Genomic DNA, 20,005 nt, shown 5'->3' on the forward strand with positions numbered 1-20,005 from the left:
TTTAAAGTTGTGTGTGTGTGCGTGTGTGTGAGTGTGTGTGTGTGTGTGGGTGTGTGGGTGTGTGTGTGTTTGTGTGTGTGTGTGTGTTTGTGTGTTTGTGTGTGTGTGTGTGTTTGTGTTTGAAGTTCTGTGTGTGTGTCTGAAACTATGGACGTGTACTCACCTAATTATGGTTGCAAGGGTCGACCACAGCTCCCGGTCATGCCTCTTCACTGATCGCCACTAGGTCCACTCTCTCCCTGCTCCATGGGCTTTATCATACTTCTTCTTAAAGCTATGTATGGATCCTGCCTCCACTACATCTCTCTCCAGATTATTCTGACAAGTCTATGACTGAAGAAATAATTCCTAACATCCCTGTGACTCATCCGATTGGGTCACCCTTGTTGCTGTGTCACATCTCTCAAACATCCTGTTCCTATCCACCTTGTCAGTTCCTCTCTGTACTTTATATGCTGTTATCATGTCCCCCCATCCTCATTCCTTCAATCCTCCAGTGTCGTTACGTCGATTTCCCTCGTAGGATGTACCTCGTAGGATGTACCCTTAGCTCCGGGACTAGTCTTGTTGCAAACCCTTGAACTTTCTCTAATTTCATGGCATGCTTGACCAGGTGTGGGTTCCAAACTGGTGCTGCATACTCCAATATGGGCCTGATGTACACTGCGTACAGAGTCTTGAACGATTCCTTACTGAGGTGTCGGAACGCTGTTCTTAGGTTTGCCAGGCGCCCAGCAGCAGTTATTTGATTGATATGCACCTCAGGAGATGTGCTTGGTATTATACTCACCCCAAGATCCTTTTCCTTGAGTGAAGCTTGCAGTCTTTGGCCACCCTGGGCTGTATTCAGTCTGCGGTCTTCCTTGCCCTTCCCCAATCTTTATAACTTTGCACTTGGTGCAGGGTTGCAGCCTGTCCAGATTCCTTCGTAGTCGTACTTGATCCTCATCCGATTGAATTTTTCACATTAGCTTCACAGTGTCTGGAAACAGGGTTACTTCAGAATCTATCCCTGCCATCATTGCATGTGTGTGTGTGTGTGTGTGTGTGTGTGTGTGTGTGTGTGTGTGTGTGTGAATGCATGTGTGTGTGTGTGTGTGTGTGTGTGTGTGTACTCACCTATTTGTACTCACCTATTTGTGGTTGCAGGGGTCAAGACTCAGCTCCTGGCCCCGCCTCTTCACTGACCGCTACGGAGTCCTCCCTCTCCCTGCTCCATGAGCTTTATCAATCCTCGTCTTAAAACTATATATGGTTCCTGCCTCCACTACATCACTTCCCACACTGTTCCACTTCCTGACTGAAGAAATACTTCCTAACATCCCTGTGGTTCATCTGAGTCTTCAATTTCCAATTGTGACCCCTTGTTTCCCTTCTCGGTACATCCTGTCTCTGTCCATCTTATCTATTCCACGCAGTATTTTGAATGTCGTTATCATGTCTCCCCTAACCCTCCTGTCCTCCAGTGTCGTCAGGCTTATTTCCCCTAACCTTTCTTCGTAGGACATTTCCCTTAGCTCTGGAACCAGCGTTGTTGCAAACTTTTGCACTTTCTCTAATTTCGACGTGTTTGACCAGGTGTGGGTTCCAAACTGGTGCTGCATACTCCAGTATGGGCCTGATGTACACAGTGTACAGAGTCTTGATCGAATCTGAACGGAACGCTATTCTCAGGTTTGCCAGGCGCCCATATTTCACAGCAGTTATCTGATTAATGTGTGCTTCTGGAGACGTGCTCGGTATTATGCACACCCCTAGATCTTTCTCCTTGAGTGAGGTTTGCAGTCTTTTGCCACCTAACCTATACTCTGTCTGCGGTTTCCTTTGCCTTTCCCCGATCTTCATGACTTTGCATTTGGAGGCATTAAATTCTAGGAGCCAGTTGCTGGACCACGCGTCCAGCCTGTCCAGGTCTCTTTGTAGTCCTGTCTGATCCGCATCTGATTTAATTCTCATCATTAACTTCATATCATCTGCAAACAGGGACACTTCTGAGTCTATCCCTTTCGTCATGTCATTTACATATACCAAGAATAGCACTGGTCTCAGGACTGACCCCTGTGGGACCCCGCTCGTCACAGGCCCCCACTGTAATACTTCATCACGTACCATGACTCGCTGTTGCCGCCCTGTCAGGTATTCTCTGATCCATTGCAGTGTCCTTCCTGCTATACGTGCCTGATCCTCTAGCTTCTGTACTAATCTCTTGTAAGAAACTGTGTCAAAGGCCTTCTTGCAGTCAAAGAAAATGCAATCAACCCACCCCTCCCTCTCAAGTCTTACTTCAGTTACCTTGCCATAAAACTTCAGGAGGTTTGTGACACAGGATTTGCCTTCCATGAATCCGTGTTGGCTGTCGTTTATAATCTTGTTCTGTTCCAGGTGCTCCACCACTCTCCTGCTGATAATCTCCATGACTTTGCATACTATACACGTCAGTAACACCGGTCTATAATTTGGTGCCTTGTTTCTGTCTCCTTTCTTAAAGATGGGGACTACATTTGCCGTCTTCCATACCTCAGGTAGTTGCTCAGTTTTAAGGGGTGTGTTGAAGTTTGTGGTTAGTGGCACACACAGTACCTCTGCTCTCTCTCTAGGAACCCACGGAGAGATGTCCGGTCCCACCGCCTTTGAGGTATCAAGGTCCCTTAGGAGCTTTTTCACCTCCTCCTCGGTTGTGTGTATTTCATACAACACCTGTTGGTTTATACCTTGTTGGTGTACCCCACTGTTTTGTCTTCCCAGTGTCCCTTCTGCCTCCACTGTAAATACTTCCTGAAATCTCGTGTTGAGCGCCTCACCACTTCTTGATCGTTTTTTGTGAACTCCCCACCTTCTTTCCTCAGCCTGATTACCTGGTCCTTGACTGTTGTCTTCCTCCTGTTGTGGCTATAAAGCAGTTTCGGGTCAGACTTGACTTTCGATGCTATGTCGTTTTCGTACTGCCGCTGCGCCTCTCTCCTTATCTGTGCATACCCGTTTTTGACTCGTCAACTAATCTCTTTATTTTCCTGGGTTCTTTGCCTTCTGCACTTTTTCCATTATCTAGCACACTTAGTTTTTGCCTCCCTACACCTTCGGGTAAACCAAGGGCTCATTCTGGTTTTCCCATTATTTCTGTTACCCTTGGGAACAAACCTTTCCTCTTCCTTCTTGCATTTTGTAGAGGGTACAGTGTGTGGGTTACTGTGGAGGTGGGGTTTGTGGTGAGGGGGATGGGGGCAGAGGGTACAGTGTGTGGGTTACTGTGGGTTACTGTGGGTTACTGTGGGGATGGGGTTTGTGGTGAAAGGGATGGAGGCAGAGGGTACAGTGTGTGGGTTTCAAATTAGGTTGTTTGGTTGCATTGGGGTTGCCATGGTTGGATTCCTTCTGTGGGTGGTTCTGGAGGAGGTTGTGTTTGCTCTTCCACCTGGGTCTGGTTTCTCCTGCTCCCCTCCTTCCTTACCTCCCATTCCTCCTTGCGACGTTGCATCCTCTCTTTTAACATCTTCATTTCTTCTTGTGTTCTGTCTCGGTCGAGATACACACTCTGGTACTCCGGTTTGTCTCTTAGACGTGCTTTCTCCTGCAGGATCCGGTTTCGAGCTGACTCTACCTTGAAGATCACTTTGACTGGATGCTTTTTTTTTCTTCATGCCACCCTAATCTCCGAAAATTTGTCAGCTGAGTCATGTCGTCTTCTCTTATTGCTTTCATGATGCTTTCAATCGTTTTTTTTTTTCCACCTGTTTGCTTGCTTCGTAAGTTTCCCCTTCACCTTCCTGGAACCCATAGACAAAAACGTCCCTCTCCCTTTCGTCCTCCCGCTGTACTTCCCTGAGCATCCTCTGAGACGAATTAGTTCCTGCCGTTGAAGCGTTCCTTCCTTCTATCTCTTCCCTATCCGGTGTCCCTGTGCTTAACTGCTCCTGGACACGGCAGTTGTCTGTTAGAGCCTCTGCGTATAGCTTAGCTCCTTCATTGTCTTTGGTCCCCTCATTCGTTCCTGCTGTTCTCCCTGTCTTTTCCCGGGCACCACGTGGGTCTGATAGAGCCATCGCATACGGTATAGCTCCTTTGCTCCCTACAGTCCCCTTTCTGTGACTGATGTAGCAGTTCTTGATGTCGTAGCTATTCTGTCCTCTGGCTCGTTAGGCTGTTTCAGAGTTTTTAGTTCCTCTACTAAGCTCTGTATCTTATCTTCTGCTGCTGTGACTTGTAACTCCCATTTCCTGCTTTGCGCAGCTAATTTCTCGATTTTCTTGCCGAGCTTTTCCAGCTTCCTCCTCCATGTATGTGGTGTGTGTGTGTGTGTGTGTGTGTGTGTGTGTGTGTGCGTGTGTTTGAGTCTCTGGGGTGAGTGTATGTGTCTCTGGGGTGAGTGTTTGAGTCATGGGGTTATTTCTACCTTTTAGATCATGGTTTGTGTTGGTAGTTCATGTAACGATTATATGCAGGCTGGTGATTCCCTCGAGGGCACGACAGACGAGATGGTCGTCTCTGATGGATCTAGCATCTTGCAGCAATGACAAGTCTTCCTGGGGTCTAGTTTCTCCTGAGCATGACGACAAGACTAGCTCCAGCGATAGATGTTGCTATTGATTATTCTCTCTTGGGTAGGACGACCGTGCAGTCATTTTTCAATTGGCAGGTATTGTTAGGGATCTGTTCTTTTAGCGTGAGACGACGATACAGTCATTGTTCTAATGACATTTGTTGCAAGGAACCTGTCCCTTCGGTGTGGGACGACGATACACGCAGTTCTAATGATATTTGCTGCAAGGTACCTGTCCCTTCGGTGTGGGACGACGATACACGCAGTTCTAATGACATTTGTTGCAAGGAACCTGTCCCTTCGGTGTGGGACGACGATACACGCAGTTCTAATGACATTTGTTGCAAGGAACCTGTCCCTTCGGTGTGGGACGACGATACACGCAGTTCTAATGATATTTGCTGCAAGGAACCTGTCCCTTCAGCATGGGACCATGATACAGGCATTGCCAAGCAACAGGAGGTTTCTCCATTCTCTAGTCTCTGCTAGGACATTGTCGATGCTTTTACAAAAGGTGAATGTAGTTGACAGACGAGCGTGGCAGCCTAGTTGACCAAGTAAACACCAGACAAGCCTTACCCAGGGCCAGGCTGAGGGAGTATGAAAACTCTCCAGACCCGTCAAAGGTATATCAAAGGTATATCAAAGGGTATTTCATGGGTGGATAGCAATATTCTGGTATACCGGGGTAATATTATGTTTATCTAAATATTTTTATAATGTTTTGTGTTTTTCTTTTTCATCTTCTTCTAGTTTTCTTTAGCACTGTATTTTCCTCTCCCTGTCTTCTTTCAATTAATGGCTTCTCACTTACTCCCTTTCGTTGTGTTGTGTTTTTGCGTCCGATGATGAGTTTTTTTTTTTTTTGTTCTTGCCTGTTATCACCTTATTTTGTTACTCGTTGTTCTTTCCTGTTGTGCTTGTTATTGCATCATGTCCTGGTTTATCTACTTTATGCATTATTTCCTCCTTTATCAACTTTATCTTTATCTTCTTGTATCTTTCATCGTGGAGTGACTGGCCAGTGTCGCCAATAATCCTGGTAAACAGAGACGTTTCCCGCAACAGATATTCATTTCCACGACTTTTCGCTCATTGTAGAGATATGTGACGATGATAAATGCGACACTTGAGCAGCACTGGATATCTTTATTCAGGAAACGTTTCGCCAGTGTCTCATTTGACGGTTTCTAAACCATTTATTCACAGATATATGACGTCATGACGAAGTTCTACACTGGGCGAAACGTTCTCACAATAAAAACTTTGCATATTCTTTATTAATACTTTTCATAACCAATAGTCTTTATTTTGCCTATTATTCTCTGTGTTCTTTATTCTCTTTAATTATTTTGTTTGCACCGCTAAATAAAATTTTGTGCAATTTATTATTTGTTTACATTGGTATATATTTACATTACTTGTTTGGTTTATTAATTTTATTTTGATTGTGTTTTGACTAAGATAAATTACTTAGCACTTCTCTTTATTAATATTTCCGATGATCACTTGTTCTTGAAGAGAGAGAGAGAGAGAGAGAGAGAGAGAGAGAGAGAGAGAGAGAGAGAGAGAGAGAGAGAGAGAGAGAGAGAGATGAGAGAGGAAACACTTAGCAATTATTTGCCCAGGTACCTAGTACCTGCCCTAGTTTTACTGATAGTCTTACCTCTCAGTGCCTAGTCTTACTTCTTAGTGCCTAGTTTTACCTCTCAGTACCTAGTCTTATTTCTCAGTACCTAGTCTTACCTGTCAGTACCTAGTCTTGCCTGTCAGTACCTAGTCTTACCTGTTAGTACCTAGTCTTACCTCTCAGTACCTAGTCTTACCTCTCAGTACCTAGTCTTACCTCTCAGTGCCTAGTCTTACCTCTCAGTACCTAGTCTTACCTCTCAGTACCTAGTCTTACCTCTCAGTGCCTAGTCTTACCTCTCAGTACCTAGTCTTACCTCTCAATGCCTAGTCTTACCTCTCAGTGCCTAGTCTTACCTCTCAGTACCTAGTCTTACCTCTCAATGCCTAGTCTTACCTCTCAATGCCTAGTCTTACCTCTCAGTACCTAGTCTTACCTCTCAATGCCTAGTCTTACCTCTCAGTACCTAGTCTTACCCCTCAGTACCTAGTCTTACCTCTCAGTACCTAGTCTTACCCCTCAGTGCCTAGTCTTACCCCTCAGTTCCTAGTCATACCCCTCAACGCCTAGTCTTACCCCTCAACGCCTAGTCTTATCGGTCTTAACCCTTACAGCAAACCTTCTTGGCATCACTGCCTGGTCTTGGCACTACTGCCTGGTCTTGGCACTTCTGCCTGGTCTGGTTATTCTGCCTTGTTATTATCCGCCTCGGAGCCCTCATTATCTCCCCAGCGCTTTAATTACGTTATTTGCCTAATTACTCCAAACTGTCATTAAACCTTTTAATTGTCTCTCGGTTTATTGGTCAATTATCACTGAAATCACCTAATGACCTTTAGCCACCAGGCATAAAGTTTTAAATGTTATTTTCAGTATTTTTTTTATATGGGAAGCTCTAGAGCCATAGGGGCCATGCAACGGCTTGGGGTGGGGGAGAATGGGAGTTCATCAGGTTTGATCCGAGAAAGGGGAGGGTAGCTCCAGTTACTCGGGGTCAAGAGCCTCTCACCCGCCTCAAGTTATTTATCTTTAATGGGTTGAATTTTGATGAGATTTTTTTTCGTTTGTTATTCGTTAAATCGTGCGTGTTTAACGATCTGGTTGTTCCCACTCTGCCTCGTTGAATGAGCTACTACCCTCTGTTTACTCGTTGACGGTTTAACGTGCCTCGTTGGTTCATTGATATCCGGTGATCGTTAACATCACCGTGCAGGGCAGCAGTGACCAGACTATTGTGTTACCAGTTCTCTCTCTCCTCTGTCTCTCATCCGCCTCCTTCCTCCCTCCCTCCTCCTAGTCCTCCTCCTCCTCCTTCTACTACTACTAATCTTCCTCTTCCTTCTACTCCTCTTCTTCCTCTTTCTTGTCCTCCTCTTTCTTCTCCTCCTCATATTCCTCCCCACTTCCCTCGCCTTTTCTTTTTGCAACCTTCCATTCTTCTCACTTCTTTTCCCATCTCCCCTCCTAGTCTTCGATTCCACTCCCTCTTCGTCTTTCTTAGATCTTCCCTTCCTCCTCACTTTCTCTTTTCACTATCTGCCTTCCTACTCTTTTTTTCGACTTTCCCTTCTACTCTTTTTTTCCTGTTCTCCTTTTCCTTTCCTTTCAACAGTACAAGTAACTTCTCTTCTTCTTTCCTTGATTTCATTCTCTTCTTCTTAATTCTTCTACCTTCTCCTTCTCTTCTTTCTCTTTCTACCCTCAAAGCAGTACTACCCTCCCCTGCACTCCGCGTCTCCTAGCACAGTGGGCGTATCCTAGCTTACTGTCTGGGCGTCTCCTAGCACACTGTCTGGGCGTCTCCTAGCACACTGTCTGGGTGTCTCCTAGCATACTGTCTGGGCGTCTCCTAGCACACTGTCTGGGCGTCTCCTAGCATACTGTCTGGGCGTCTCCTAGCACACTGTCTGGGCGTCTCCTAGCATACTGTCTCCCTTGCAGTGGCCCGACACCCGAAGAACCTGCAGAAGTCGCTGGCGAAGCAGAACCGCATCAACGACATCAATGAGCGCTACGAGAAACCAACTAACTTCGTGCCTGGCAACCTGCAAGGTAAACACACTCCAGCCAGGGCAACTCCAGGTGATGTAGCAGGTGAATGTGCGGGTGTACCGCAGGTGCAGCGCTGGCTGAATGTCCAGGTGAAGTGCGTGTGATGTGATGGGAGAATGTTAAGGTGAAATGAGGTGAATGTCTAGCTGGACTTCAGGTGAGGTGGTACGTAAATATCGGAAATACACTTTCGGAGTGAATCACGGGAAAATCATAAGTCTACTCACTTTTGAATTGCGGGAAATTACAGATAAATCACAACATAAAATCACTAGTAAATATTGCCAAAAAAATCAGGTCAAATCACGAGTAACATTAAGTCTTTCAATTATAAGGAAACTGCACTCCAGTCACGGACAAAATCGCCGATAAATTCACGTCTAAAACTCGTCCTTTCGATGAGCGAATTTAAACGAGGCATAAACCCTGAAAAACCGAATTAACATTAGATAGATATACCGTGTGTCAATACCTAAGATCGCAATATATACCGAACTAAATGCACAAAAGACAGACTAATAAACCTGGGCCATTCGCCAGACAGTATGCAGGCGCTGCAACACGCTGAGATGCCACGAATCAGGCATCAAATCTCAGGTAAACTGTAGGTATTATCAGAAGTGAATCGTCATTACAGCCAGGCAAAGTTCGGGGTAAATCATAGCCCGGACCAGATAATCACAGGTAAATCCAGTGATAATACTGTGTGATAACGCTATGTACACGTCAAGCCTGTCCCAGGTGCTCTCATTTATTAACACTTAATAATAATAATAATAATAATAATAATAATAATAATAATAATAATAATAATATATACATCGAGAGGTGTACTTCTCACAGTGTATATACCTGGAGAGGGTTTCAGGGGTCATCGCTCCCGCAACCCGGTCTGAGACCAAGCCTCGTGCTGAGAGTTAACTTAAATCCATATTTTAGGAGTTAGTATTCTAAACTGGTGGTGAAGAGGTCACGCGTTACCTTAGTGACCATCCAGTAGACCTCAAACTTTTTAAGCAACCAACACACCAACAACAACAACAATAATAATGTTATTAAGAATAATAATAATAATAATCAAAAAACATTTATTGGCAGTATAAAAAAAGACAAAATAGCAAAAAGCAATTATGTGAAGCGACGATACTGAGATGGAAGTTCTCACTCGTTAGTGTCATGGAGACGGATACACCAGCAGGCAGGGATACACTAGCAGGCAGGGATACACTAGCAGGCAGGGATACACTAGCAGGCAGGGATACACTAGCAGGCAGGGATACACTAGCAGGCAGGGATACACTAGCAGGCAGGGATACACTAGCAGGCAGGGATACACTAGCAGGCAGGGATACACTAGCAGGCAGGGATACACTAGCAGGCAGGGATACACTAGCAGGCAGGGATACATTAATAGCCAGGGATACACTAGCAGGCAGGGATACACTAGCAGGCAGGGATACGCTAGCAGGCAGGGATACACTAGCAGGCAGGATACACTAGCAGGCAGGGATACATTAGTAGCCAGGGATACACTAGCAGGCAGGGATATACTAGCAGGCAGGGATACACTAGCAGGCAGGGATACACTAGCAGGCAGGGATACACTAGCAGGCAGGGATACACTAGCAGGCAGGGATACACTAGCAGGCAGGGATGCACTAGTAGCCAGGGATACACTAGCAGGCAGGGATATACTAGCAGGCAGGGATACACTAGCAGGCAGGGATATACTAGTAGCCAGGGATACACTAGCAGGCAGGGATACACTAGCAGGCAGGGATACACTAGCAGGCAAGGATATACTAGCAGGCAGGGATACACTAGCAGGCAGGGATACACTAGCAGGCAGGGATACACTAGCAGGCAGGGATACACTAGCAGGCAGGGATACACTAGCAGGCAGGGATACACTAGCAGGCAGGGATACGCTAGCAGGCAGGGATACACTAGCAGGCAGGATACACTTGCAGGCAGGGATACATTAGTAGCCAGGGATACACTAGCAGGCAGGGATATACTAGCAGGCAGGGATACACTAGCAGGCAGGGATACACTAGCAGGCAGGGATACACTAGCAGGCAGGGATACACTAGCAGGCAGGGATACACTAGCAGGCAGGGATACACTAGCAGGCAGGGATGCACTAGTAGCCAGGGATACACTAGCAGGCAGGGATATACTAGCAGGCAGGGATACACTAGCAGGCAGGGATATACTAGTAGCCAGTGATACACTAGCAGGCAGGGATACACTAGCAGGCAGGGATACACTAGCAGGCATGTATACACTAGCAGGCAGGGATACACTAGCAGGCAGGGATACACTAGCAGGCAGGGATACACTAGCAGGCAGGGATACACTAGCAGGCAGGGATACACTAGCAGGCAGGGATACACTAGCAGGCAGGGATACACTAGCAGGCAGGGATACACCAGTAGCCAGGGATACACTAGCAGGCAGGGATATACTAGCAGGCAGGGATACACTAGCAGGCAGGGATACGCTAGCAGGCAGGGATACACTAGCAGGCAGGGATACACTAGCAGGCAGGGATACACTAGCAGGCAGGGATACGCTAGCAGGCAGGGATACACTAGCAGGCAGGGATACACTAGCAGGCAGGGATACACTAGCAGGCAGGGATACACTAGCAGGCAGGGATACACTAGCAGGCAGGGATAGCAGGCAGGGATACACTAGCAGGCAGGGATACACTAGCAGGCAGGGATACACTAGTAGCCAGGGATACACTAGCAGGCAGGGATACACTAGCAGGCAGGGATACACTAGCAGGCGGGGATACACTAGCAGCCAGGGATACACTAGCAGGCAGGGATACACTAGCAGGCAGGGATACACTAGTAGCCAGGGATACACTAGCAGGCAGGGATACACTAGCAGGCAGGGATACACTAGCAGGCAGGGATACACTAGCAGGCAGGGATACACTAGCAGGCAGGGATACACTAGCAGGCAGGGATACACTAGCAGGCAGGGATACACTAGCAGGCAGGGATACACTAGCAGGCAGGGATACACTAGCAGGCAGGGATACACTAGCAGGCAGGGATACACTAGCAGGCAGGGATACACTAGCAGGCAGGGATACACTAGCAGGCAGGGATACACTAGCAGGCAGGGATAGCAGGCAGGGATAGCATGCAGGGATACACTAGCAGGCAGGGATACACTAGCAGGCAGGGATACACTAGCAGGCAGGGATACACTAGCAGGCAGGGATACACTAGCAGGCAGGGATACACTAGCAGGCAGGGATACACTAGCAGGCAGGGATACACTAATAGCCAGGGATACACTAGCAGGCAGGGATACACTAGCAGGCAGGGATACACTAGAGGGCATACACTAGCAGGCAGGGATACACTAGTAGCCAGGGATACACTAGCAGGCAGGGATACACTAGCAGGCAGGGATACACTAGCAGGCAGGGATACACTAGCAGGCAGGGATACACTAGTAGCCAGGGATACACTAGCAGGCAGGGATATACTAGCAGGCAGGGATACACTAGCAGGCAGGGATACACTAGCAGGCAGGGATACACTAGCAGGCAGGGATACACTAGCAGGCAGGGATACACTAGCAGGCAGGGATACACTAGCAGGCAGGGATACACTAGCAGGCAGGGATACACTAGCAGGCAGGGATACACTAGCAGGCAGGGATACACTAGCAGGCAGGGATACACTAGCAGGCAGGGATACACTAGCAGGCAGGGATACACTAGCAGGCAGGGATACACTAGCAGGCAGGGACTAGCAGGCAGGGATACACTAGCAGGCAGGGATACACTAGCAGGCAGGGATACACTAGCAGGCAGGGATACATTAATAGCCAGGGATACACTAGCAGGCAGGGATACACTAGCAGGCAGGGATACGCTAGCAGGCAGGGATACACTAGCAGGCAGGATACACTAGCAGGCAGGGATACATTAGTAGCCAGGGATACACTAGCAGGCAGGGATATACTAGCAGGCAGGGATACACTAGCAGGCAGGGATACACTAGCAGGCAGGGATACACTAGCAGGCAGGGATACACTAGCAGGCAGGGATACACTAGCAGGCAGGGATGCACTAGTAGCCAGGGATACACTAGCAGGCAGGGATATACTAGCAGGCAGGGATACACTAGCAGGCAGGGATATACTAGTAGCCAGGGATACACTAGCAGGCAGGGATACACTAGCAGGCAGGGATACACTAGCAGGCAAGGATATACTAGCAGGCAGGGATACACTAGCAGGCAGGGATACACTAGCAGGCAGGGATACACTAGCAGGCAGGGATACACTAGCAGGCAGGGATACACTAGCAGGCAGGGATACACTAGCAGGCAGGGATACGCTAGCAGGCAGGGATACACTAGCAGGCAGGATACACTTGCAGGCAGGGATACATTAGTAGCCAGGGATACACTAGCAGGCAGGGATATACTAGCAGGCAGGGATACACTAGCAGGCAGGGATACACTAGCAGGCAGGGATACACTAGCAGGCAGGGATACACTAGCAGGCAGGGATACACTAGCAGGCAGGGATACACTAGCAGGCAGGGATGCACTAGTAGCCAGGGATACACTAGCAGGCAGGGATATACTAGCAGGCAGGGATACACTAGCAGGCAGGGATATACTAGTAGCCAGTGATACACTAGCAGGCAGGGATACACTAGCAGGCAGGGATACACTAGCAGGCAAGGATATACTAGCAGGCAGGGATACACTAGCAGGCAGGGATACACTAGCAGGCAGGGATACACTAGCAGGCAGGGATACACTAGCAGGCAGGGATACACTAGCAGGCAGGGATACACTAGCAGGCAGGGATACACTAGCAGGCAGGGATACACCAGTAGCCAGGGATACACTAGCAGGCAGGGATATACTAGCAGGCAGGGATACACTAGCAGGCAGAGATATACTAGTAACCAGGGATACACTAGCAGGCAGGGATACACTAGCAGGCAGGGATACACTAGTAGCCAGGGATACACTAGCAGGCAGGGATACACTAGCAGGCAGGGATACACTAGCAGGCAGGGATACACTAGTAGCCAGGGATACACTAGCAGGCAGGGATAAATTAGCAGGCAGGGATACACTAGTAGCCAGGGATACACTAGCAGGCAGGGATACACTAGTAGCCAGGGATACACTAGCAGGCAGGGATACACTAGCAGGCAGGGATACACTAGCAGGCAGGGATACACTAGTAGCCAGGGATACACTAGCAGGCAGGGATACACTAGCAGGCAGGGATACACTAGTAGCCAGGGATACACTAGCAGGCAGGGATACACTAGCAGGCAGGGATACACTAGCAGGCAGGGATACACTAGTAGCCAGGGATACACTAGCAGGCAGGGATACACTAGCAGGCAGGGATACACTAGCAGGCAGGGATACACTAGCAGGCAGGGATACACTAGCAGGCAGGGATACACTAGCAGGCAGGGATACACTAGCAGGCAGGGATACACTAGTAGCCAGGGATACACTAGCAGACAGGGATACACAAGCAGGCAGGTATACACTAGCAGGCAGGGATACACTAGTAGCCAGGGATACACTAGCAGGCAGGGATACACTAGCAGGCAGGGATACACTAGCAGGCAGGGATACACTAGCAGGCAGGGATATACTAGCAGGCAGGGATATACTAGCAGGCAGGGATACACTAGCAGGCAGGGATACACTAGCAGGCAGGGATACACTAGCAGGCAGGGATACACTAGCAGGCAGGGATACACTAGCAGGCAGGGATACACTAGCAGGCAGGGATACACTAGCAGGCAGGGATACACTAGTAGCCAGGGATACACTAGCAGACAGGGATACACAAGCAGGCAGGTATACACTAGCAGGCAGGGATACACTAGTAGCCAGGGATACACTAGCAGGCAGGGATACACTAGCAGGCAGGGATACACTAGTAGCCAGGGATACACTAGCAGGCAGGGATACACTAGCAGGCAGGGATACACTAGCAGGCAGGGATACACTAGCAGGCAGGGATATACTAGCAGGCAGGGATATACTAGCAGGCAGGGATACACTAGCAGGCAGGGATACACTAGCAGGCAGGGATACACTAGCAGGCAGGGATATTCTAGCAGGCAGGGATACACTAGCAGGCAGGGATACACTAGCAGGCAGGGATACACTAGCAGGCAGGGATACACTAGCAGGCAGGGATACACTAGCAGGCAGGGATACACTAGCAGGCAGGGATATACTAGCAGGCAGGGATACATTAGCAGGCAGGGATACACTAGCAGGCAGGGATACACTAGCAGGCAGGGATATACTAGCAGGCAGGGATACACTAGCAGGCAGGGATACACTAGCAGGCAGGGATACACTAGCAGGCAGGAACACACTAACAGGCAGGATACACTAGCAGGCAGGGATACACTAGCAGGCAGGAACACACTAACACGCAGGATACACTAGCAGGCAGGGATACACTAGCAGGCAGGAACGCACTAGCAGGCAGGAATACACTAGCAGGCAGGGATACTCTAGCAGGCAGGAACACATTAGCAGGCAGGATACACTAGCAGGCAGGGATACACTAGCAGGCAGGAACACACTAGCAGGCAGGGATACACTAGCAGGCACGGATACACTAGCTAGCAGGCAGGGATACACTAGCAGGCACGGATACACTAGCTAGCAGGCAGGGATACACTAGCAGGCAGGGATATGCTAGCAGGCAAGGCTACACTAGCAGGCAAGGATAGACTAGCAGGCAGGGATACACTAGAAGGCAGAGATACACTAGCAGGCAAGGATACACTTGCAGGCAGGGATACACTAGCAGGCAGGGATACACTAGCAGGCAGGGACACACTAGCAGGTGGACAAAGACTGCAAACCTCACTCAGGGAGAAAGCTCTTGGGGTGACCATAACACCGAGCACGTCTCCGGAAGCACACATCAACCAGATAACTGCTGCAGCATATGGGCGCCTGGAAAAACTGAGAATAGCATTCCGATACCTTAGTAAGGAATCGTTCAAGACACTGTAGACTGTGTACGTCAGGCCCATACTGGAGTATGCAGCACCAGTTTGGAACCCACTCGTCTAGAAATTAAAGAAAGTACAAAGGTTTGCAACAAGGCTTGTTCTGGAGCTCAGGGGAATGTCCTACGAAGAAATGTTGAGGGAAATCGGCCTGACGACACTGGAGGACATGTGGGTCAGGGGACACATGATAACGACATACAAAATACTGCGTGGAATAGATAAGGTGGACAGAGACAGGATGTTCCAGAGATGGACATAGAAACAAGGGGCCACAATTGGAAGTTGAAAATCCAGATGAGTCACAGGGATGTCAAGAAGTATTTCTTCAGTCATAGATTTGTCAGGAAGTGGAATAGTGGAGGTAGAAACCATACATAGCTTTAAGACGAGGTATGACAAAGCTCATGGGGCAGAGAGAGAACCTAGCAGCGATCAGTGAAGAGTTGGGGCCAGGAGCTGAGTCTCGACCCCTGCAACCACAATTAGGTGAGTACAGTTAGGTGAGTAAACACACACCCACACTCACACACACACACACACACACACACACACACACACACACACACACACACACACACACACACACACACACACACACACACACACACACACACACACACACACACACACATAAACACATACAGACACACACACACACACACACACACACACACACACACACACACACACACACACACACACACACACACACACACACACACATCCTGATGCTACAGTTTTCGTTAGTTAACTTTTGTTATATATATTCTTTTTTATTCGCCGGTATTCTGCCGGTCCGGGTGTTTTCCAAGTAGTGGTGACCCGACCTTGACTCCCTCTCTGGGGAGTGTCTCGAGACCTAAGTCTCCCATGGGAGGAGGTACAAGTACCCCCTCATCTTTGTTTTTTTATTTTTATTTTTTGTTATATATATTTATGCATGTTATTAACATTAATATGATTTAATAATTGACATTATGTTTAATTTATATTAATGTTTATTTTTATTAATTATATCAGAAATAATATTTTATTAAAACTGTCAAGTTCTTCAGATTTTGATTTATTATTATTATTATTATTATTATTATTATTATTATTATTATTATTATTATTATTATTATTATTATTATTATTATTATTATTATTATTTGTCTTAGTAGTAGTAATAGTACTAGAAGTAATAGTAGTAGAAATAGCAGTAATAATAATAATAATATAAGTAGTAGCAGAAGTAGTAGTAGTAATAGTAGTAGTAGTAGCAGTATTAGTAGTGGAAATAGTAGCATTTGTAGTAGTAGTGATAGTAGTAGTAATAGTAGTAGCAGTTGTAACAATAGTTGAAGATTGAGACACCATTCATCGTAACAATAGTTGTAGTAGTAGTAATGGTAACAGTAGTATTAATAATAGTAGTAGTAGTAGCAATAGTAGTAGTAGAGGTAGAAGTAGTAGTAGCAGTAATAATAGTAGCAGAAGTAGTAGAAGTAACAGTAGTATTAGTAATAGCATTAGCAGTAGTAGTAATAATAGTAATAGTAGTAGTTTTAGTAGCAGTAATAATAGTAGTAGTAGTAGTAGTTTTAGCAGTAGTATTAACAGTTGTAGTGGCAGTAGTAATAATAGTTGTAGTAATAGTTGTAGCAGTAGTAGTAATAGTAATAACTGGAGTTGTAATAGTAGATATCGTAGTAGTAATAATAGTAGTTCTAGTAATGATAGCAGTAGTACTAATAGCAATAATAGTAGTAGTACTAGTAGTAATAGTTGTTGTAGTAGTTATAATAGTAGTAGTAGTAGCAGTAGCATAATTATATTACTGTCTTTACTTACATTTGGATAAGTTGGAGTGTGAGCAAGGTAACATTTATGAAGGGAATCAGGGAAACCGGCAGACCAGACTTGAGTCCTGGAGGTGGGCAGTACAGTGCTGGCACTCTGAAGGAGGGATGTTAATGTTGCAGTTTTATAGCTGTAGTGTAAGCGTGCCTCTGGCAAGACAGTGATGGAGTGAATGATGAAAGTTTTTCTTTTTCAGGCCATCCTGCCTTGGTGGGAAACGGCCGCAAGAACTCATTTAAAATTAAGTCCTTACTAAAATTTTCCCTTATACGTTTAAAGACATATTTTTTCATGATGTTAATGTAAAAATTTAATAATTTTGTACCAAAAGAACCTTAGAAAACTTACCTAACTTTATTATAACAAGCGCAATTTAATTTAGTCTATTCCAACTAAATATATTTTAGATACGTTTACAATAGTTTAATAATAAGCAAACACAAGGAAATATAGTTTTCTAGTTAGATTCAGAAAGATTTTTGTGAAATTATTGTATACACAAATTTTCGCTTGCCTTTTTCGGAAGAGCGTTCCTATTTAAGCCAAAATTGCAAGTTTTACCTATTCGGCACGACAAACACACACACACACACACACACACACACACACACACACACACACACACACACGCACACACACACACACACACACATACACACACTGCTCTCTCTTTCTCTTGCTCTCTCTCTCTCTTGCTCTCTCTCTCTCTTGCTCTCTCTCGTCCCCATTTTCCCTTCTAACTCTCCCCTCTCCTACTCTTAAAAAAAAAAAAAAAAAAAAAAAAAAAAAAAAAAAAAAAAAAAAAAAAAAAAAGGGTGGGGACTCGCAGGACCCAAGGATCAGATGAGAATGGTTCGGGTAGGGAGGAGTGGATGGAGGAGCAGTGGAAAAGGATGGAACAAGAGTGGGAGAGAAAATTAGGAGAGCTTTCTGAAAAAATGGAGAAAGAGCTCTCTGTGAAATTGGAAAGGTGGTTGGAGAAGGAGACAAAGAATTGGGAGGCACAAGTCGAAACTGCAGTAGCCAAGATAAGGGTCCTAGAAGTTGAGATAAATAGGCTGGAGCGAGTTACAGGGGCAGTGACCAGAGAAGACACAGCATATGAAGCTGCGAGGCTGAACAGGAAGGAAGGAATTATGAATTATGCTAAGGTCACATCAATCTGCCAAGGAGGACCAAGGAGTGAAAGGGAAGATCAACTGGTTGCAGATGGAGAGGGTGATAGGTCGAATGCTGAGGCACAACAAGGCTATCAAGAGCCACTGGAAAAATCAAGGGAGAAACTGACCACATACAGGCAGGATCCAGAGCCACAGAGGGTGAGGCAATGCGAGGAAGAAAGGGCAAAATCAGTGTTTATCCATGGGCTTCAGGAGAGAGAGGAAAGGACACACACTGAAAGGAAGCAGGAAGAAAGGAAGGAGATTGAGAAAATCATAACAGAAATAGGTGAAGAGAGGGACGAGATTGTAAATTTTCAGAGAATAGGGGGGTACTCGAAGGTGAGAAACCGACCAATCAAGCTGATTCTCAGGACGGAAACAGTGCGGAACAGGATCCTCCAAGAGAAACCACGATTGAAATACTCGGAAGAGTACAAGAGGGTGTTCCTAGACAGAGACAGAACAAAATCAGAACGACAGCAGCTGAGGGAGAGGACAAAAAAGCGAAAGGAGCTAGGAAAAGAGACAAGGAGGGAACCAGCAGAGGTCTGTCAGAGCAGGACAGAACAGCAAGGGCAAGCACACACACAACTACTCTCAGAACCATACAACCTATCACACCATCCCAACACACCCTACAATCCATACCCACAGCCTCCACCCAACACCAAGCTATAGAACCCCACAGTATGCCACCAGGTCTCCCACCCTCACAGGCCCCCCAAACCACAGTGTTGGAAAGGAAACTGAAGGTATGGTACACAAACGCTGATGGAATAACAAATAAGTGGGAGGAGTGGCAAGAAAGAGTCAAAGAAGCATCACCGGACATCATAGCTCTCACAGAAACCAAGCTTACAGGTATGATAACAGATGCCATCTTTCCAACGGGATACCAAATCCTGAGGAAAGACAGAGGGAACAGGGGGGGTGGAGGAGTGGCGTTGCTGATCAAAAATCGCTGGAATTTTGATGAGCTGGAGAGAGAAGATAGCGGAGAAGAAAGTGATTACATAGTGGGAACACTTCACTCTGGAGGTCCCAAGGTGGTAATAGCAGTGATGTATAACCCACCACAGAACAGCAGGAGGCCAAGGCAAGAGTACGACGAGAGCAATAGAGCGATGGTTGACACACTAGCTAGAGTGGCCAGAAGAGCTCATGCATGCAGGGCAAAGCTCCTGATCATGGGTGACTTTAACCACAAGGAGATAGATTGGGAGAACTTGGACCCACATGGGGGCCAAGATACTTGGAGGGCTAAGATGATGGAGGTGGTACTGGAGAACTTCATGTACCAACACGTAAGGGACACTACAAGAGAGAGAGGAGAGGATGAACCAGCAAGGCTGGACTTAGTATTCACCTTCAGTAGTGCAGATATCGAGGACATCACATATGAAAGACCCCTTGGGGCCAGTGACCATGTGGTTGTAAGCTTCGAATACACAGTAGAGCTACAAGTGGAGGGAGAAGCAGGAAGGCCAGGACGAATGAAGCCAAACTACAAGAAAGGGGACTACACAGGAATGAGGAACTACCTGAACGGGGTTCAGTGGGACAGAGAACTGGCAGGGAAACCAGTTAATGAGATGATGGAATATGTAGCAATAAAATGCAAGGAGGCTGAGGAGAGGTTTGTACCCAAGGGTAACAGGAGTAATGAAAAAGCCAGGATGAGCCCATGGTTTACCCAAAGGTGCAGGGAGGCAAAAACCAAGTGTGCT

At 46.8% G+C, this 20,005-nt stretch overlaps 1 protein-coding gene across 1 annotated transcript in view; it reads left to right on the plus strand.

Moving 5' to 3' along the window:
- The window catches only part of LOC128691303 (lachesin), a 242,900-nt gene that overhangs the window by 206,514 nt on the left and 16,381 nt on the right, over window positions 1–20,005 (plus strand). The window contains exon 11 of the mRNA XM_070091662.1: window positions 8,109–8,219. Within this exon, the coding sequence (XP_069947763.1) occupies window positions 8,109–8,219 (111 nt within the window). The remainder of the gene's footprint in view (window positions 1–8,108; window positions 8,220–20,005) is intronic.

The sequence above is a fragment of the Cherax quadricarinatus genome, chromosome 36 (genome assembly GCF_038502225.1).
Source record: "Cherax quadricarinatus isolate ZL_2023a chromosome 36, ASM3850222v1, whole genome shotgun sequence".
Classification (NCBI taxonomy): Eukaryota; Metazoa; Arthropoda; class Malacostraca; order Decapoda; family Parastacidae; genus Cherax; species Cherax quadricarinatus.